This window comes from Calonectris borealis, chromosome 6 (genome assembly GCF_964195595.1).
Source record: "Calonectris borealis chromosome 6, bCalBor7.hap1.2, whole genome shotgun sequence".
NCBI classification, from domain to species: domain Eukaryota; kingdom Metazoa; phylum Chordata; class Aves; order Procellariiformes; family Procellariidae; genus Calonectris; species Calonectris borealis.
Genome location: NC_134317.1, coordinates 23,526,758 through 23,547,557, shown reverse-complemented (window position 1 = coordinate 23,547,557; position 20,800 = coordinate 23,526,758). Strand labels below are relative to the sequence as shown.

General features: G+C 41.1%; 1 protein-coding gene and 1 long non-coding RNA gene across 6 annotated transcripts in view; one reads left to right on the top strand and one right to left on the bottom strand.

The window, feature by feature from the left end:
• The window catches only part of METAP1D (methionyl aminopeptidase type 1D, mitochondrial), a 50,476-nt gene extending 37,160 nt beyond the window's left edge, over positions 1–13,316 (bottom strand). For 4 of the 5 annotated variants that reach the window (XR_012674100.1, XM_075153245.1, XM_075153243.1 and 1 more), the window contains exon 1: positions 13,251–13,316. Coding sequence is in view for 3 of the 5 variants with exons in the window: in XM_075153245.1 (XP_075009346.1) it covers positions 13,251–13,299 (49 nt within the window). In the remaining 2 variants the exon portion in view is untranslated. Of the gene's footprint in view, positions 1–8,717; positions 8,816–13,250 lie in introns of all 5 variants that reach the window. The other variant, XM_075153246.1, reaches the window with a different exon arrangement.
• A 14-nt stretch (positions 13,317–13,330) lies between these two features.
• Positions 13,331–14,146, top strand: LOC142083598 (uncharacterized). Its single transcript, XR_012674101.1, has 2 exons — positions 13,331–13,443; positions 13,933–14,146. It is a non-coding gene; the product is annotated as an uncharacterized LOC142083598 (long non-coding RNA).
• Positions 14,147–20,800: the final 6,654 nt, after the last annotated feature.

Sequence of the window (20,800 nt, the reverse complement as noted above, 5' to 3'; positions counted from 1 at the left end):
TGCAGCAGGGCAGTTTGTTGAACACTTGGTTTCCAACATTTTCCTCTTTGTTCAGAAATTAAGTAGTAAAGGGAAAGACATCTACTGATTTGGAAAGGACAACGGCTCTAAAAGGAGAGCTCCCCAGGGAATCGGTCATTTAACAAAATAAACAAACAAACTTTCCATACTTTGTTTCTATGTCATAAAACATTTCCAGATTGTTTTCCACTCAAACAATGTTTTTAATAGGAGCTATCTTAAAGGAATAAAAAAAAAATTTTCAAACTTCCCCTGTCCAGGAACATCTGTAGTATCTACCTCCAAGGAACAGCCAGTTATCATACAGATAAAGCCCTTTGCCAGTGAACAGTTTAGCTTGTAAATATTACCTTAAACAATTTCTCCTAGATCCTTTTAAAAACATAGCAAGATAATGCAATAACTAAGACAAAATAGAGAATTCTGACACTTCTCAACATACTAAACATAGCCACATACTATATTTTCCTGCTTGAATTGCATCCAATAAACCCCAAGACCTTACTCTGTGGTATAAGAATTGTCATGCTTACTTACGTTTTACTCCTACAATTAAAACATGCACTATTCTGGTTATATGACACGCCTTACAAAGTGAAGGGGACTGCACTTAAGTAATTATATATAAGCGTGAATGTTTTGAGGATGGGGCATTTATTTCTTTCACATCTCTAACATGATGCAGTAAACCAAGATTGGGGCCAAAGTGAGTATTATCCAAGCTGGACAGGCTATATGGTGCCGATACATAATAAACAAGATGCAGCTGTTTTCAATTTGTGCTTCAAGGAAGCCTGGGAATTTGATGGCCACATCTAAAGACCTTGAAAAGGCTTCTTTTTAGAAAGCAAGTTCATTATCAATTTGTTTCAGCTCCCTACATGGGAGTCCATATCGCCACTGGAGGATGCTTAGAAAAACCCACGCTCAAAAAGCTTGAAGATCACTGAACCAACATGCCACAGCCGGGCAGGTCTACTCTCACACAGAACAACATTGCCCCTTTTGTGGGTGTTGTTGCCTGTCCGACAGGCAGTTCACTCTGACATTTACCAGAGAAGCATCCTGAAGAAGAGCACTACACCGTACAGCACTGGCCGGCAGCGAGCACCCGGGGCGGGAGACTCCTCGGGGCAGGAGCGCAGGGGAAGCCTGGTGCAGGAATGACCGAAGTGAGGGGCGGGTAGACGAAGGGCTGAGGAAACCTGCGCAACATGGCAAGAGCTGCCAAGCAGAAGCGGTGGAAAGAACAGCAGCTTTGCTGACAACTGTGGAGAAGGACGGAAAGGTCAGGGAGAGAAAAGTTACGGCAGTTCAGACAGAAGCGTGAGAAGGGAGAGGAGAAGCATTTGCAAAACTGCAGAAAGTAAAATATCGGGGAATTTGGCACACAAACCCCAAGACATATAGAGAGGGTAAAAATGACCGATTGAGAAAAAACCCTTATTATATAATAACCTAGTTTTAGAAGTTTTGAAACGTTTCCTCTTAAAAAATTGTCTAGAGTCTGTTTTCACTCCAGATAACACCGAAGACCAATAGTGTGAACTGAACTGCTGAACACAAAATATGAGTGACTTTTCTTAAATGGAAACTAGAACTTGACTTCATACAGTGCCTTTCATACTTAGTGTGCAACAAATTGCTTTAAATACTGGCAGGCAAACAGCCATTATACACTCAAGAGCTCATACATAATAATACTTAGCATTTTTATAGTGCTTTTCATCTTCAAAGTGCTTTACAAACAACTCATTAATCTCAACCAAAGCACCTGCAAGGTAGACAAATATCTGCATTGTAGGTGTAGAAAGACACAAAGTTCAACGGCTTTTCCAAGGCCATGAACACCACCAGCCTCAAAATCCCTGGCTCCTAGTCCCGTGAAGGACCTGAGTCCCATCCTGTGTTGAGATCATGCCTTCTCTTCAGCCACGCAGCTGTAGGAGAACTCGTCTTACTGCAAGAAGGGTGGTGGCAGACTAGCAGGAGAGCCTCCCGTTTCCGAAGCAGGTGAGCTCCCAAGGACTGCTAGCTTCCACCGGGACCACCGACCCGAGGAAGTGGGAAGTTCACAAGACACCAAGGTGAGACTCTCGACATAGGTTCTCAAACCTATTCACCACCGAGCAGTGAGCTGAGAAAGCCTCTGCGTTGGCAAAAGCCTCTGCCTCTCTCCCTTATTTATAAATTTTGCAAACTGCTGCACAGTCTCCGGGGCAGGAGGCTCCTACAATGCAGGCAACAGAAACCTGAAGCCTGAGGCCTCCAAGCACGGCCACAATGCAAGAAAACAGCTTCAGCTTCACCCCTCAGGCATTCTCCAACCATCAAAAAACTTAGAATGAACTTTGTCTAGCAAGAACAGTAACTCTCTCCCTTGCTGGTGACTGGGAAAAAATTCTTAATGTGATTATACCACATGATTATACTTTCACATTTTTGAGGATTAAAAAGATCTGATATGAGTTTTGTTTTTTCATGCTTTTTTTTTTTTTTAAAAACCTCAGAAATACCAGGAATGTCAAACCTGGAGCAGACAAGAAGCCTGGAAGATGTGAACTGTAACACAATACGTGTACTGTGCTACAGCAGACCTTATATTCTCTTACCCAGAGAAAAAGAATAATGAATTTTTAGTAATGACATCTTTATTTCAAATGTTTGTTAGTCACTAAATTTAAATAAGTAAATCTGGGAATCCTTATCTGTTCAGTCTTCACATTCGCGATCCCAGAGCCATTGTAGTTCCTCCCAGGGTAAACAGCTCATGTTTAGAAAAATAAGTCAGACAAACAGTTACAATAACAGAAAAAGAAGAAATAGATGAAGGCAAGTTTTTCCACACTTTTTCTTAAGATACCAGGGAAAAAAAAATCTCTACAAGCAATTTTATAACATGTTTGTTAAGTAAATATTAGCAATAAAAGGTAAATGAACAATGACAAAAATGTATGTAGCTAGAAGAGTAATTCACATGTTCCGCAGGCCTGTCCCGTTGACCTGGACATAAAAGCTAGAATAGGAAGAGAGAAACAGTTTTTAACTATTCTTCCCCATCTTAATTTTTTAAACTTACAGAAGAAAAAGCTAACACGGTCACACAATCCAAAAAAACATGAAGAAACAGCTCTTGATCATTAAGCAGAAACTACATGTTCCCTTATGTTCCCAACACTTAGAAGAATTTTAAGATAATTATTTCATTGCTTTAAAGTGGGCTTGTCTCTGACTGCCAACATCATGCTTTTAAAAAAAAAAGTCAAATTTACAACTCCTGATGAAAACAAAGGCATATAAGAGCAAACTAAAAATAAAACATACAGGAAATGCAATTAAATTTAATTAGATTGAACACTAACACTCACTCTGTAATCATAAAAAAATTCTAAAAACATTTTCTAAACAAAAAATCCACCATGATAATATTCTGAAGCTAAAATAATATACAATGTTTATATAATGCAGCTTTTGTAACAGAATGAAACAGATTAAAGAGAAACATGCAAGAACAAAATTAAAACAGGCAATTGTATCCACTAAACTCTGGGAGCATTAAAATGATAATGTAGTAAAAAAACCACGGTAACACTAGTGCTGCAACACTTTTTGTTATCTTGTTTAATAACTTGTCACTTTATTTGCAAGCAGTAATCTAGAGATGTCAGAGCAACTTCTGTCGCTGCCTGTGTTCTTCCCCACTTCTGTTTTCAGTCTAGGTTAAAAAGAATCTTTCCTCCTAATTATCAACAAACTAATACCAAATTTTACTCGTGGTGAGGTACGGTACCCATCAGTATAAGGCGATATTACGTAAAAACAACAAAGAAAATAAAAAAAGAAGGAGGCGAGGCTTGAACACGTTTTCTTTCAATTCCCTTGGGAATCGTGGTACTACAGGTCTTGGATTCCCAGGCAGAGGGGATCATGTTCATCAGTTACAGCAGCTCCTCTGAGCCTAAGCCCAGGTAGACTGCTTGTCTAAACTTGATGAAATATAGGCGCCATCAGGTAACAGTAGTGGTCAGAGAGGCTCCAGAAATGTGTAACTAAAAACTGAAAAATGAAATTAAAACACTGCTGTAGCCAAGCAGCCTCTTTCTACAGGATGCAATAACAGTAACGCAGAGAGCGTACAATGTACAGACTGCTCCTTGTATACGTTCTCTTGCTTTTCCACATATGTAATATGGAAGTTAGACCAGGCACACAAGTATATTTTACCAAACATTGATATAAATAGTAATACTTAGGAAAGAAATCACTGCCACAAATGCACACAGCTTGAACAGGCACAACATAAAAAAAAAAAGGGCAAAAACCCCCAATTGCCCTGTAACCCACTCCCTCTCCCACTTCGTTACTTCAAAATATTTTCAAATTAAATTTTAATGCTAATAAATATTGCTAGATCGACAGCACTGGGATGTGGCGTCTAGAAGCACTGCAAGCTATCCAGGGTTGGCACATCACCACGTCAAACTGTCAAAGAGAAGAGGCAGCGAGTCTGTCTCACCAGAGGTGTGTTTCCAAGTGCTATAGGAATGTGCTTGTTTGGGAGCAGGTGAGAAGGAAGGAGGAACGAAAAAAAAGAAAGAGGGAAAATTATACAATCCCGAATTGAGATCATTGTAAGCAGGGATCCTTTAGGTGCTTTTAGCACAGAAAAGGTCTTTTACAGACTGCATACACGACCAAGCACTACTTTGAAATCATAGTTTGCAGTGGACCAGCAGAACTGTCACTGAAGATTGCTCAAAAACTCCTAAGCTCTCACTTAAATTTCCTCATGATTCACAACTGTCACAACCAGAACATCATGTCTAGTATGTCTGAATGTCGTGGAAAGGAAAACTAGATTAGATTTCATGACACAGACCTCTGCTGCAGCTTTAGACCAGAACAGGTTCAAAACCAGGAGTAGCCTGTCTTCAATGTGACTTCAGCAGAAACCCAGGTCTCTTCAGAATGAAAAAAGAACATACCATAACACTGTAGAAACATTTTTTTGGTAGCCTCAACCTTACACTCCAACTCTACCTATACATAGAAGACCACACAAGAAATGAGGGGAAGCATGCCAGACTGGCTCAGTTTGGTTTCCCCTGCACAGCTAGAGAATACCCACAACACACAATTCCCAAACTTTACAGACACGTGGTACATTGTTTTCATGTATGCCTTAAATCCAGCTTCTGGTCTAGGTAGGGTAATTCAGTGCAAAAGCTTGAGTAAAAGGAATACGTTATCTAAATGTAGAAAGCCACTTCACAAATGTCCACTGTTAAACTGCGTGTTAGCCTGGTCGCTTAGGAGCAGCGGGCATTAGGGCAGCCTCAGGCCCCGTTTCATTCTGCCAATGCCATGCTGCCATGAGACCCTCCATAAATTACTCCCTCGGCACTACAGTTTGTCCATCCGTCAACTAGTGCTCACAATTTCAGTCCCTTTTGTTCACCACAGCTGCCTGTACTGCGAGCTCTTGGAGGCTAAACAACATTATGCTATATGCTGATACGGCATCTGATACTGTGATTTTGGTTAGAGGAGCTATCTCCTCTAAAATACAATATAATTCACAATTTGAGGTCCAGAATTTCTTTAGGGATGATTAAGTCCTTCATCCTTTCTCTTCAAACGCCATGTATTACAGTAAACGAGCTTAGAGACCACCAGAGACCTATGATACACTATACCGCTATGCGTGATGTTTTAAGTAATAGAATATGCAAGAACCAAGAACCCAGAGACTTCACTTGCAGTTAGATCCTGTACACAGGCTTGGCAGGGTCATCTTCTAGTATGTATTTTTAAAAGCCTGTATCTTTCTTTCCTTTAATTTAATCCCTAGAGATTGTGAAGCAGTATCCTTTATTTTATTGATTTGCTGTATAAGTACAGAGAAGGTTAAATCAGTCATTTGGTTCTTTGCAGAACAACACTAAGATTTGCGTGTTGGTTAACATTGCGTTTGGGAGCCTGAAGAGACCTACCCCTTCAGTAAGAGACAAAGTTTGCCTTTTGTGCTGCCCAAAGCCAGCACTGAACTCCACACCTGGAAATAAAATCACAGACGTGACTTCCCGTTTCAGACTTTCCACCCTATTACACGGTACTATGTTGACCTTATGCTTCTATACCTGAAGCCAGGTAAGGAAAAGCCAGACAAGGACAACAGCCTCTGGCAGGCGATGCAGAAGTTGTGCATGCAAACAGGGAGTGCTCCTTGCTTATGGGCATCCCCACATCTAACTCTGAAGACTGAGAGAGCACTGTAAAACCTATTTTGGAAACACAGCAGCAAGCCAAGTCCCTGTGATGGGGCATCCCAGTTTCTTGGTAGAGGCTTTCCCAGAGCTTTCTGGTGCTTTCCTTTAGCGTTAGTAGCCTATGTGCATAGCTGGACACCAGCCCTTACACAGAATCGCCGCACCAGGGCGGTGAGCTGCTGCAGATGGTGGAAAAGTTTGAGCTCTGCGATGGGAATGGAAAGAGAAAGCAGCTCCTTTCTGCTTAGGGAAAGGTCCAGGTGAGCTTTAAGGAAAATCCTGCAAAATGGAAAACGATACCTGTAAAATACACTTTCAAACCAGTTCAATTTTGCCTGAAGGATTACAGCTAGGCTTACCTCAGTTAACTTCTGGTATCTAAAAATGCACCTGTCCAATATATTTATCACAGGCTAAGTACTGGCAGATATAGGACACTGCCTGGGACCTGGCCACCCAAAACACAAGGCACACAGAGCAGCGAAAGCATTCACAAAAGGCTGAAACTAAGTACTCTTCAGGAACTTGTCATGAATTTTGTCTCTATGTGGATTTTAGTTGTAACCGCCAACGGTGACGCTCCAGCATCAGGTCAATGGGCACCTTCCTACAAAGGAGAAAAGACTTTTTATGTACGGGACCCATGGCTACATGAGTAGGCATGTGTTAGCAAAGCTGTCAATATGGCAGAAAACGTCAAGTTTCAGCAGCTAGCCACCAACTAAAAACACTTGGGTAATGCCTAACATCACTTATACAGATCACTTAAATGTAACCGCACATGAAAACGCTGCTGCTTTATAAGCCGGCAGCTGTGCCAGCCTGGCTGCAGGCTGCTGCCAGGAGTGGGGATGCCACCCTTCCCCCTACACCAAACTGGACCGGGAGCTGCCGACCCGAACACAGCCTCCGCCGCGCGGCTGGTTTTCAGGTAGATCAACAGCTTGATCCAACTCTCGCCACGGTTGGACATCTGCGAAGGACTTTCCTTCGTTTAAAGGCAATCTTAGCTAATGCTGGCTGATTGAGAAACCACACCCTACAAATCCATCCACAGCCAGAAGTGATAGATCTTGTCAGAACAAAGGGGCTGTGTGCTGCCAACAATACATTACCTCTCAATAGAAAGAAGAGAACAATTAAACACTTTATTGAAAGGGGAATATTTTTTCTCTCGTGCCTCAAACCATGAAAGTGCATGTCTCCCCCAGAATTACTCATTGCTGCACTGTTGAAATGGGAATAATTCCTCGTCTGCCTGATTATTTTCAAGACAGGGATGAAACTACCTTAGGATCATTTGAAAAATGTTAAAAGTGTACTACAATCAAATGGTTTGAACTTCCACCGTGCATCATTTGCAGCTGATAATGCTAATGTTAAATTCTGGAGACATGAGTCTGTCTACAAATTAATGGAAAATGTGAATTAATATTTTCTTCCAGCTAATTGCCCAGCTTATATATTGCACAGTGCAGCAAAATATCATTTGATCTTGAAAACTCTCTAGTGAAAGATTTCAATCACTTTTTCTCATCTGCCAAAAAGACTCAGAATTACAGGACATTTCATTATCAGGCTGAAATACCAGGAAACGTTTAGTCCAGTCTCCCCAAAACTGTTACCTGTATATGCTACGGTTAATTTTTTAAAAAGCATTAGCTTAAAAGTATTGAAAGTTACCATAGGTGAGGATTAATTTTTTGAGTTGTACATTTCTAAGTTTCTTTTTAACAGTGATGAAGACATGAATGAAGAGATACTTTTAGCATTTGAATATTAATAGTACTAAGAAGATTTTTATGATTCATTCTTAACATGAGAATAATCTCACGCGTGAAGTTTATGGTTAAATACACTTACCAAAGGGCAAGCTACAATAATTTTTTTTAAATAAATGTAACTCCTATTTGAAAACGCATCATCAAGAAGATGGAAACAGATTGATTCAGTACCCCCATATGGCAGTTAAAAAATCTGGCATGCATGGTTTGATTTCAGCAAAAAAGAAAATGACCTTATTTTGAGCCCTTCTTTCACTTCCTCTTAAAAATACTGAAAAGTTTGCATTTCCTGAGACCATGAGCATTATCAAGGGCTGCAGACTAACAAAACACAAGATATGGACTGTGTGTATCAGAAATACTGCTTAGTAAAAGATTCAGTAAAGTTTTTATGGATAATTCAAGAGTCAGGAGTCTTGTATGAGACAGTCATTAATGCTCCACGTTCTACCCAAATTCACTCAATTTCTTAAGTTTGGTTGAATGTTTTATGTCAACTCCAGTTCCAATGCAGGAGTGAAAAAAACAGGTTCCCATTTGGACAGAATGCACAAACTAGCTAAATACCGATAATGATAAAGATCAACTCCAAATTAAGGTTAAGGTAATGGAAATTATATGTCCCTAAAATACAGTTCAGTACCTTATTTTTCACAGGGGTGTCCCCTGCTTCTCCGAGGACCAATAGGCACCCTCAGGTGTGTTCATGAAACAAGGCTGACCGCAGGTGTTTGATGAATCCTGGATAATGAATAAGTATTTCATGAATAAAAGTAAAAGAAATATAAAAGGAAAGGAAAGTAAGCACACTGGGGGAAGGATGCCTCAACTCAGTTCAGATGCTGATTCTGCTAACTATTCAGAAAGATGCTGGATCCTCTGTGGCAGGCTGTGTGGGTGGGCAGGTGACACGCGGCACGTCCAGGTTCCCGCCTACGGAAGAAGTGGGTTAGCGACGGCAATAGGGTATCAGAAACTGCTGCAAAAAAGATTCCCAGAGAGTGAAGACAGTCCTCTCCCCTTGCAGATGGTGGAAACGGCAACAGTTTTAGGTAGATATTATTCAGTAAGGTGACCGATTTGATCTTGAGCATGTTTCTGGAAATCAAAAAGCCATGGAAATGGAGATTTGAAGAGATTTACAGCAGGCACTTTATTTATTTAACCACCTCCCAGCTGGAGACCCCATAGCACACTTCTGTACACTGACATACAGAGTTCAATATAAGATGGTAAATTAAAAGTTGACTACCAGTTTTACCATCCTAAATGGCAAAGCCATATCTGACAAAGAAAAACACTACATAAAATTATATATATGCACTCTATCTAAAGGATGAAAATCAAATCACTTCATATTGCCTCAGTCACTTGCTGCACCTTCTTCTATTAGTACACTCTTTGCAGGGTCCAAACCAATATTTCTAACTTCTGTAATGCTTCAGAATAGTTTGATGATTTTCATATAACTACCCCGATGGAGAAGAGTTTATTATTCCTTTGAAATACTCAATTTTGCCTAGGCTAACTATGAAGTATAGACAATTGTTTATACTCAATCATGCATTACTGACAAGACCCATGCATTACTGTGATCTATATGGCCCAAATAAGAACACTCTGTAATATTAAAAAAAAAAAAGTCTGATTTCTAATGAGACTCAGCACTTCCAGGCAAACTTGGAAGTGCAAGGCTTTGAAGCTGTATTGCAACAAAATCAAACTTCAGCTACGCCTCCCCGCTTTTTTTTAAAAAGGTTTAAAAACATGTTTATGTATCTCCTCTTCATTTTACTAATGGAGGGGAAAAGAGTAACATTCTCAGAAAGATTTTGAAAACAATAATTTCCAAAAGGCTCTGCATCCACAGAAGAAAAGTATCTCACAACATCTCACATACTGTGGTGTTGGAGACAGCTACAGCTTCTACCTGAGAGCAGTTTCTAGGTTTATTAGTACCCGTTTAGGAGCCTGTGTATGAATTCCCAGTTCCACAAGGGGCTTAACAAGGCGGTGTACAAGCAAACGGACAGCCTGGGAACACCGACTACGTATCTAAGAGATGTATCACACACTGTGAGTCTTCAGCAACTTAACTTTAAAAGTCTGGCCAAGAATACGCCACAGATTATTACAGAATACTTACTCATAGTTAGATACAGGAAAGCAAGATCAGAAATCAGTTATATCAGTATTTAACAGAGTAAGTAACTCATTTTACAAGGGATGTCTTCTCATCAATTATTTTCCTGTGGCTCAAAGTCCTGAAACTTTCTTCATTACAAGAAATTACGGGCTTCTACTTTACAGTAATTTACTTGCCTAAAATGAATAAATCAATAAGAGACTACTATGCCTTAAACCATCTAAGTTGTATTTATAGACATGCAGTTCTTTGATGTCCTCTACTTTATTTTATTACCAATGAAGTATCACAAATGCAATTATTGTAATACCTGAAACTGTCATAATATGTAATTAGATCATTTACAAGCCAATGAATCACCATATAATCCGTACTATTTAGAAGTACAAACCATACAAACACTGATTCGATGTGTTCATGTTCTGGATGTTTTAGTTTTCTTTTACAAAATGGTAAATGCAATTCACACTTCTATGAGTCACCTGTAAAATTCTTTTCCAAAACTCTTCAGGAAAGGATGGCAGCTAAAATGCAGTTCAACCCACTGCAAGGCCACTCTGAAATGCAGTGTTTTAGTGTACAGAATTTCACAAAGGTTTGTGCAAGCCACTCACACTCTTACAAAATTGTGTACCTTCTCCTTGGATTGACAGTGTTACAATTCTGACACTACTCTCTAAGGCAGAGACTATTCAAATAAATTCCCGATATGCCTACTGAAAAGGCACATACGTCTTTTTAACTTCCTACAATCTTTCCTTCAACTTTTTTTTTTCTTTTTTTTTTTTCAAACATAATAAAGATTTTTTAGGCTAGCTGAAGTCCTTCTGATATGCGGAGGAAGTATTTAACCAGTATACAAACTTCTAAGATCTCTGCTGTTCAAATGCACTTATCTAGAAACAGTTCCATAATAAAGAAAATTTTCCTTTCATCATTTATAAAAACATAAAATCAGAAATACAAAAAAATATCACAAAAGAGCCAATAAACAAGTAATTTTTGTTCAATTTAGGTAGAATAGATTCCCTTAGGTGAACAGAAATCTAATTTAAATTACTTCTGTCTTTCAGTATTTGCAAATTAAATTATACTGAACTGTCCAGTTCAGAGAAAATTGGATTCAGTTTAATCAGTCTTGTCTGAACTACGACAGTTTTGCTTTTTCAACTTCTGGAAATGCATATCCACTAGGGGAGCTGAACAAGGTTTGATGCCTGAAGGGAAGGTATGAAGGCTTAACAAATTTAAACAGTTTTGGCTCTTTTAACTGCATGACAGACATCAGGTTTCTAGGTGTGGAGGGGGCTGGGGCAGTGGTAGGGCATGGACACACGACCAAAACAGTATCCAGAACAAAAAGGTTGCAGACACAGAATTGCTGAAGCAAATACTGAAGAATAGTATGAAGCTGCACACTAAATTTCAATTCATTTGAGATTCAAACAAAAAAAACCCATTGTTTGTATGGTATTACATACTAAAAGTATGATTCCCTTCCACACATGTGGAAGGGTGAAGGTTTTGGCAGCTGTTAGAAATAAAACAAATAGGAGACTCTGAAGGTCAAGTGTTGCAGCTCTTCCCAGAGTTCAGCTGATGCTCAGATTCCAAGAGTCCAATCAAACTGAAATTTCCTTATGGATATGAGCCTTCACCATCGAAAAAAAAAAAATGATGTGGCACTTCTGCCCTGCAAAATTCAGGATTAACTATGAAGAAAAGGCCTTTACGTTTTCCAGTGGTTTTCAAGACTGTTGGATAGAATAAAAAATAGAAGTACAGTAGAAGATCAGGATCAATAACGTGAGAAAAGGGATTGAAATTTTGTTATGCCAGGTGTAAAGCATTGCAATATTATGCTTTAGCTGAAAGCACACAGCATTCAGTTTAATGTTTAAGTTAAAACTAATCTGGGATCACTCTATCCCCTATTACTACACTAAGCATTCAACAGTCTTAAAAAAAATTTAATCATACAAGTCTTTCATCAAGACCATTGTGAGGTATTTCCTTCTGTTCAGACATTTAAGATTTTATAATGGGTGCTAAAAAGAAACACGCACAGAATGGTACGCCCCAAAAGCTTCCAATCTTATTTAATGTGAGACAACAAAACACCGAGGTGAAGGAATGAGAGGTAAATAATGTTATGCCAATAAGCTAACGTACTTTTCAGCAAAGTACAGCATCTTGTACAATTGTTCTTATGTATTAATAAGGCAATAACACACATGGGAGTGATTCACTTGTGAAAGGTTACATGGTAGAAAAGGTGCTGTTAGGAGGACCTCAGAGTATGAGGGACGGTGGGACCTGAAAAGCCATTACATACACTGATGTGCCAACAGGTAAGAAGTTCTGCAGTTGAATGGGCTGGCAGAAGAAACACGCATATTTATGTCAGATTGCTTTTTCTGTCAAACACTTAAATTGTAACAGCAATCATTATCACAGCAAAACTAGAGCAAAATACCTGGGCTGTTCACCACTGCTATGCTCTGACCGGCGTCAGCCAGCTGAGGCGGCCAGCTCTGCCTCCGCTCCCAGCAAAGCGCCAGGGCAACATGCATTAATAAAAGTACAGACTTGACAGTTGCCACGGGACAGGGCCGGAGCCCAACACGGGACTTCGGGCGGCGCACAACCTCAGGTCACCGCCCGCCTCCCGGCTCTGCCCACGGGAGCCCCACTGCAGCCTGCGCGCCCGGGCCGGCGGCAGGGCAGAAGCACACCGCCTGGCCCACGCTTCTCCGCCGTACGTGCCCAGGACCCCGCTGCAGCTCCCCAAGCCCCGCCGACATCTCGCCCCGGGACACCCTCCCGCGCCCCGGGCGCTGCGGCTGGCCGAGCGGTCTGTCGCCGCCCCCGGCAGGCGCGCCGGTCTCCCCGCCAGGGCGGCGGCGGGTCCTTTTGCTCCTCGATTTCAAAGCACGCCCCAGCCCGACAGCGGCGGACGGCGGGAAGAGGGCAAAGCGCCGGGCCGGGCCGGGCCGGGCCGGGCCCCCCTCGGCGGCGGCGCGCACTCACCTCCGCCCCGCAGCACGCTGACAGCTCTGGGCGCCGCCATCTTGCCCATGTGAGGTGGAGTCACGTGGCCGCGGGAGGCAAGCCGGGCCGGCGGGCGGGAGCGAGCGGCCGCCGCCCCGGCGGTTGTTGGGGGCAGGGGCTCAGCCGGGGCCGTTATATGCGCGCCGCCGGAGGCGGAGGCGGGTGCCGGCAGGTGAGTCCCGCCCCGCCCCGCCCCGCCCCGCCCCGCCCCGCCCGCCGGTCTCGGGCAGGTGCCTGACAAGCCCGTCCCCTCAGGGCAGCCGGCACCGTGGCCGAGCCGGGCGGCCTCCCGCAGCCCTCCCCCGCTGCCCTGTAGCTCTCGCAGGGCGCAGCTCGTCGGCCGGGGGCGCGGCGCCCGGCTGCTCCTCGGCTATGGCTGTGGCGGCGGGGCGGGAGCGCCCCCTTCCCGCCCTTCCACGGCGGGGAGCTGCGGCGGTTTGAGCCAGGCGGTGGGGCGGGCGGCGTGGGGCACGGCGGGCTCTGCCGCGGGCCCCGCGGGAGCGGGGTTTGCAGGTGGCAGCCTTCAAATGTCAGTGCTATCCGCGCTGCCGTTAGTGGCAGCCTCGGCCTGCCCTACGGTGGAATGCTGGGGGGGCTTCAGGTTGCTGTTCCCCTGAAGCGCTGCTGAAGTGCCCTTCTATACCGTTTCCATCCTGCGCAGGTTTCTAACGTGCCTCGCAGGCTCGGAGGCTGTGCTCATTCCACCAGAGACGTGGCAGAGAGACAGCACTTCCCAAAGTGGGAACTCAGTCTCAGAAGAGTTGCACGCGTACTATTCCATGAGTGCTGGAGCTACCTCATCATTTCTTTTCCCTCCTTTTTTTTTAAGCTTTTTTGTACTTTTGTGAATAAAAAGATGAACTACTCTTTATGAACTAAGTTTTTTGCTGTTATATTTGTTGTAAAGGCCTGTGCAGAATCTGAAGGATAAAGCTTGAACCCTAAAAGTCAAATATTTTTCTAGCTAAACTCATTACTTCATCTGCACAGCCAAACTTCATGCATTTAGAAAAGATCTAAAAGCAAACTTTTCAGCAGAGCAGCATCTTTCCAACTGATTTTGATACAGGTATCACCTTACCGTAAAGAAATATCACCATCTTACACAGTGTTGGTGTGGTAGGTTTCATTTGCCGTCAAATAAAAATCAAACTAAACTTCTAATGTCCATTTATAATTTTTATTTTCCACCGTTTTGTTTCCTTGCCTGCATTGGCTTCTCTGTATGAACTCTTTTTTTTAAACACATTTTGCAGTTGTTTTGAAATTATGTTCTTAGAACTAGTCGGAGTTTGAGAAACACTGTTACAGGACATGGATCCAACAGCTGGCAGGCAAATACTAAACCTAAAGGAATCAAATCACCAAATGAAGGAATGAATAGAATGCATTAGGGTAGTGGTTGCAAGAGTAGAGGGAAGAAACCAAAATGTAGAAGTAATACAAGTATCCTTTCTTACACCCTCACACACGTGTAATGATCTTTGTATCCTAACACACGTGCGCGTGTACACACACAGTGGTAACCTATGGGATAAGTAGGCAAATTTTCAAATGAGAACAGAGGCTGGCTGTTTATCTCCAGGTTTATTTATCTCCTGGTATAGCCGTTACTTGTTTTTAACTTCACATCTACAAATTTTATAATTTAATAAACAAGAATGGACTCAAAGCCCAAGGCAGATGGGAATGCGGATGTTATTTATCCCCCTGTACTCTGGAAAAAATGTATGAACTTAAAAGTTACACTAAGTATTTCTGCCCTTAAGGAGAAAATTCCAAGAGTTCTCTGATCAAAAAAATATGCTGTGATCCTCTCAGTGGATCACACGGTCATCACTAGCAGAAGTGTATCACTTAATCTGCCACCGCAGCGCGAAAGGCAGCGTATCATATAGCTTATATCCAGACCACATAGCGGTTTAAAGATCAATACAATACATTGCACTGCCTCCAAAAAATAGAACAATCCACTTTTTATAGCCACATTCTGCACCAACTGACGTATTTCATCATCGTTATTCAGTGAGGGGAGAATGATAGGATTTTAACAGTAGAAAAATAGAGCTAGAAATAAATGAAGAAACAGCATTGCTAAGCTGCCCAATTACACCTCATGAGCATCATTACCCACTGCTCACTGGCGAGAGGTTTGCACACATTTCATTTGCAGGGCAGAAATGTTCGTGTCTTCACCTCGTTCCTAATTCTACAACATAGTAGGGCCGTCAGGAGTTTGAATCTCATCAGGCATCATTTTATTGTATTTTCTATCTCGGTGAGGCTTTGGGAATGCAGACACCCAACCGTTGGTTCTATGACAACAATGCACAGTGTAAAGCAATCGCACGTTCTTGCTGCTTGGTATAAGTAACTCCGTATATGCTGGAGCGGGTGTGCTTTTGTGTGCCTAAAGAGAACAGCACACTTTACAGAAAAGTAGCCGTGTCTGGTGGGTAATTCACCATCTTTTCACGAACTGTCACTAAAGAAGAGAAACAAAGTGCTCTAAGGCAGCCTAGTCTCACCTTTCTTATGTGAGTCAATAAGTATTTCCTATTCAGTGGAATGAGAGGCCACTGTTAGAGAAAATAAAGTGAACGTTTGGCTTTTGTCTGCAGCTGTAAGACCAAAATTCCGTATTGTAACAGCCTGAAAACTGGTTGATGGCATAACAAAATGCAGGAACTGGAGACAATACTAGTTATGCTGCTATCACCTTTGTAATTACTTTGTCCTTAAGTGTCAGGTTATTTCACAAGTACTTGTAGGTATGTGCTAGCGGTTAGACTGGACCAATTCCTTTGGCATATCAGAAACCAAGAGGGGATCGATAGAATTACAATCGATCACATTCCAAGAGAACAACTGCGTAATTTTTGCAGTCTCTCAATGAATCTTAAACCTAACAACAGTCGTTATTCAGTAGTCTTTAATTTATGCTTAAATGCAGGTTTTCTCCTTTTACTAAGAAATATAGATAACAGATATAGGTTTGTTAGCAGCTTTATACCAGTAAAATGAGGATGAGCATCTCAGAAAAGGAGAGATACATCGCATCCTAACACAGCAAACCTGAAAAATCATACTCTGCCAATCAAGTTGTCACCAAAAGAAAATATGGCATTTTTTCCTCATGTATGTATGTCTGTTGTTCACATTTGGCAAATCCTCTGAAATGTTTAAGATGGACCGTGATGTCTCAAGTTGTCCTGAGCTTCAGGTTGGGAGGCGGCTTTGGAGAAATCACTTTTTTTCTTTACACATCTGTGTATTACCTTCTTCAAGGAGAGTCTTGCACATCCCATCTCACTTAGATTGGCTCTGTGCTGGCAGAGTCAGCATGTTCTAAATGTAGAATCTCAACTTTATTTCCTCCCAAGATATTGCGCAGGCTGATATTAAAATAAGCAAAAGATGTGCTAAGGAAGACAGAAAGCTAGGCTTTTAAATGCAAGTTTGAAAGCAGTCTGTAATAGCCTATAAAACAACAGAGTTATGCCTTATGTATACATGAAATCTTATATAAAGCAATATAGAAATACGCTTCTCGTTTAAGTATAGCAGCTGGATACTTCTGGGGTTAGGCTTAGACTGCTTAGACTTTCCTATCTAAGACTGTCTTAAAAGATGATTTAGTTCCACAGCGGTGTTTGCTGATGAGGCTGGTGCTCTTTGGGTCCTGCTCTAATCACAGATAGGTGTCCTTTTTTCAGCACTGCTGTTCATCTGATCCATGGTGAGATAGTTTGGAGTCCTGAACTTGCAAAAAACCAAAAACCACCTACGTCAGTGATAGAGAATATATATAATCAGACAAAGCTACGCCAAACTGTTACATCACAGCTCTAAGGAAAGCAAAATGACATATTCACGGTCCCTGTCATATTGAACTCATTCCAGGCAAAGATTTTATCTTTCCCATGAAACTATGAAAGTTTTAAAAACATGAACATCCCATACAGCTCTGAGGAAGGCTTAACTGGAAGACTGACAAGCATCTAAAAATAGCAGCTATTGAACGTGGAACACCTCCCTTATTGCTGTACCATTTAGAAACAAAAAGGGGATGTCAAGCTCTTCTCTTCAGCTCAAACTGTGCAACAACCATAAATGGAGCACATATCTCCTATATGATGAATGTTTACAGCATTACATGTTCTTTATTTACTAAAGAAAGAAGCTAGTGCTACCCTTGGAAAAAAACAGTGCACACTACTGCTCCTGCTATATAGATTGTTTGCAATGGCAAAGAGGAGATTCTGAAACACTGTTCCCAAGGCTTTGTCTTCACCATGTCATTACCTGAGATTCCTTCAATTTGGGTGGGACCTTTATATCTGAAATGAGCTTTGAAGAGTGAAGGAGGACATTTTTTCCCCCCTTTTTAAAAAATATATTAAATATATTTTGAACACGGAATATTTTAAATATATTAAATATATTTTGAACACGGAAATCTGGAAATTGCTAGATTAATGATCCTTTTTACACCTGCTTGTACCATTATAGGTCTAGAAGGAAGCTCAGATAGTCTGTAGTCTCATTTCTTGCAATGCCTGTCACTGAAGGCTTTAGCGCAAGGAACAAAGAACCGAGTAAGCATGTATTTGAATAAGTAGTTTTGAGTAGAAACTGGTATTTGCATTATTTTTTCCTTTACAGTGTAAAAAAGATTTGAGTGGTAGGGAGGCAAGCCCATTTGTACAATTTTGCCTCCACAGATCTAAGCCAGTACGATGGCAGATAGCATGAGCAGAGCAGAGTGGAGCTTGCATCTATTTGTATTGCTTTGTGTAATAGCCTTCCATTTTTACTGGTTGCACTAAATTTTTAGCCTCACAGTTCCAAATACTGCCACTGCTGTGTTAATAGCCTTTTGTAAATGAAACATTTTAATAGACAGAACTCAGGGTTCGACTGAAATATTTCTGATCATTAGAGAAAGAACTAGCAGTGTAAAGTGGCTGGAAATACTCATGGCATGGGGAAAAAATGTTCCCCATGACTTTAAGTTGATTTTTGTAAGAAAACTCAAATATCTGCAACAGATACTTGCTTATGAGATACAGATTTTAATATTTTACCATGCTGTCTTTTTGTCAACTTCAAGTCCAAATTATCCTAGCAAGCAATGTTTCACAAAGCAGTAGCATTAGAGAATAGTATTTTCCAGTTTGAAAGCTGAGATTCCAAGCTTTTAGGTGATAGGCTTACAAATATAACAGGTATTTCTAGCTCTAACAGTTTGATACTGATGAAATCAGGTCAGAACTGACACTGAGAAAAAGGTAAAATGGCAAAATACGCAACATAAGATTTTCAAGCTTTCTAATATCTGCAGTCATACAATATGATAAAGGAAATGCATAAAGAGCAACGAAGTCTCAGTGAGAGAGAAAAAGGAGTTGAAAAAATGATCTATATAAGCAGACCTAAATCCTTCGTATAGACATTATAGGCTGCTTACCCTCCTGCTGACATTGCAGAGAGAGACAATAGGTCAGGCTTGAATTGCCTAAACTGCCACATAGCAGCTTTGTGTGTTTGTTCATAGGAGGCACGGACATTTACTGCCCAAGATACTGCTTCAGCTACATAGACCTTTATTCCCCTACTACAGCAGTTAAGGTGTCCTTCAAATCCTGTAGCTTCACGTAGCTTGCTTTCTCAGTTCTGAAAGTATAGGTTTTCTGTTATATTTCTTCAGGTTATTAGTTGTTGAGCTAGAAGTTGTTTCCTCGTATCTGCAGTAGGTAAATTTTATGTTTCAAAATACATGAAAGGGAACAGTTTGACCCAGGTTTCTAAACATAAACATTTTTCAGAGCTTGGTTTACCTCTTAGGACAAAATCTTGGATTAGTACCATTGATGATAGCTTTGCATGAAAAAAAAAATTGTCTCTACCAGTTGAACTAAGTTCACCATTTTAGATGCTGAATATTTTTAGATACTGAATTTCCTTCAAGTAGATTCACTGTTGCTATGACTGGATTTGTAAGTGATGAAAGGGCAAACCAGCAGCCTGACGCCAGCAGCATCCACAACGAAAAATTTTAAATATACTTACAGGTCTTATGTACGTTCTGAAAAGAATTTTCAAATGCACAAAACTCTTTCAAAAGCTGTATCAGTATGTTGTGCAAAGTTTCACGTGATGTTTGGGTGAAGTGACTGAAGAATCTAGATTTAATCAAAATGCAGAAAAAAGTCATAAATTAAATCATATAAACCTATTATTAGTGTTTGCTCTTAGTTCTTGTTAGTGTACAATAACTCAAAAGAAGAACAATAGCCGCTTAAGATAAGAAACCTAGGATAACAAATTATGTGTTTGAACAAAAGTAATTTTTATCCAGGATTACTTTAGTGTCATATTGTGCCCAGAATAGAAGAGGGCTCTAATAGCATTCAGCTTCAGCTACCCAATTCCTACACTCCTAACATCTAGAGTTGAAAAGTTGCTACTAAGCCTCAGTGTTCATTTGTCAGCTCACAAATCCACAAAATGGGATCCCCCCAGTATCTAACAGCAATTTTATATAGACAGCTGTTATTAGTTGACAGGTCCTCTCAGCATGCAAAAGTCAGACAATTCTAGGGATAGCTATGCTATTTTCTATACTACACAGATAAGTATTTGTTTAAACATAGTATGAGGTCCCTGTTCGTAATTATGTTAATACAGAAACATAAACAGGAGTTACAGAAAACTTATTAAACTTTTGCAAACAGTATTAAACTTTTTTATTTCACAAATATGATTTGCTGAATAGCTGCTATTGCTGCTGTGTGTACTTCAGAGACAAGAATCCTGCAGCTCACTTGTAGGTGAAATTTGTTACCCTGTTGAAAACCATGGAACAAAATATCCAGCCTGGCAAGTCAGAAAGCTAGGAGTTTGTCTAGCAGCATCCACTGAAACCTGAGTGTTTAGTCCACTTTACCATTAATGCTCAGTCTCTAAAATGTTAGTTCGAACAGACTCACCCCAAAAGCCTGCCGAACCAAACTGGCATATGCTCCCCAAGCAGTAGCGTCAGTGGAACTGCCACTGTTCTCTAGGAGCTATAGAAGAGATTACTGCCTCTTTCTCTCTGCCAAGGGATAGTCCAGACACTTCTTAGACCACTTCAGACAAAGTCAGCAGGGCTAGTTCAGTTTGCTGATGAAGGTTGTTTCCGATAATTCGCTTAATTAACTGTAATGGATTAGGGAGTACTCATATGGTCTTTCCTGGCAGCAGTGCTGCAGAAGCTGTAATCTGCTGCAGGATGGCAGAATTCAAAGTTTCTAGATCTCTAAGAGGCTGTTTATTCATCTCTTCAGTGCCAAGAATTAGTTACAAGATAGTTCCTGTAAACCAGGTCACGTTTTGCTGTCCACAGGCACATCCCAACAGCTTAGAATGTTCCCAGCCCATACTGGAATGAGAAACCATGCTCAGCCTAAGACTGCCCCTTCACTAAGGGAACTGGAGGCACTAGCTCACCTCTTTCAACAGGGTCAACATAAAAAGGAAAAAAT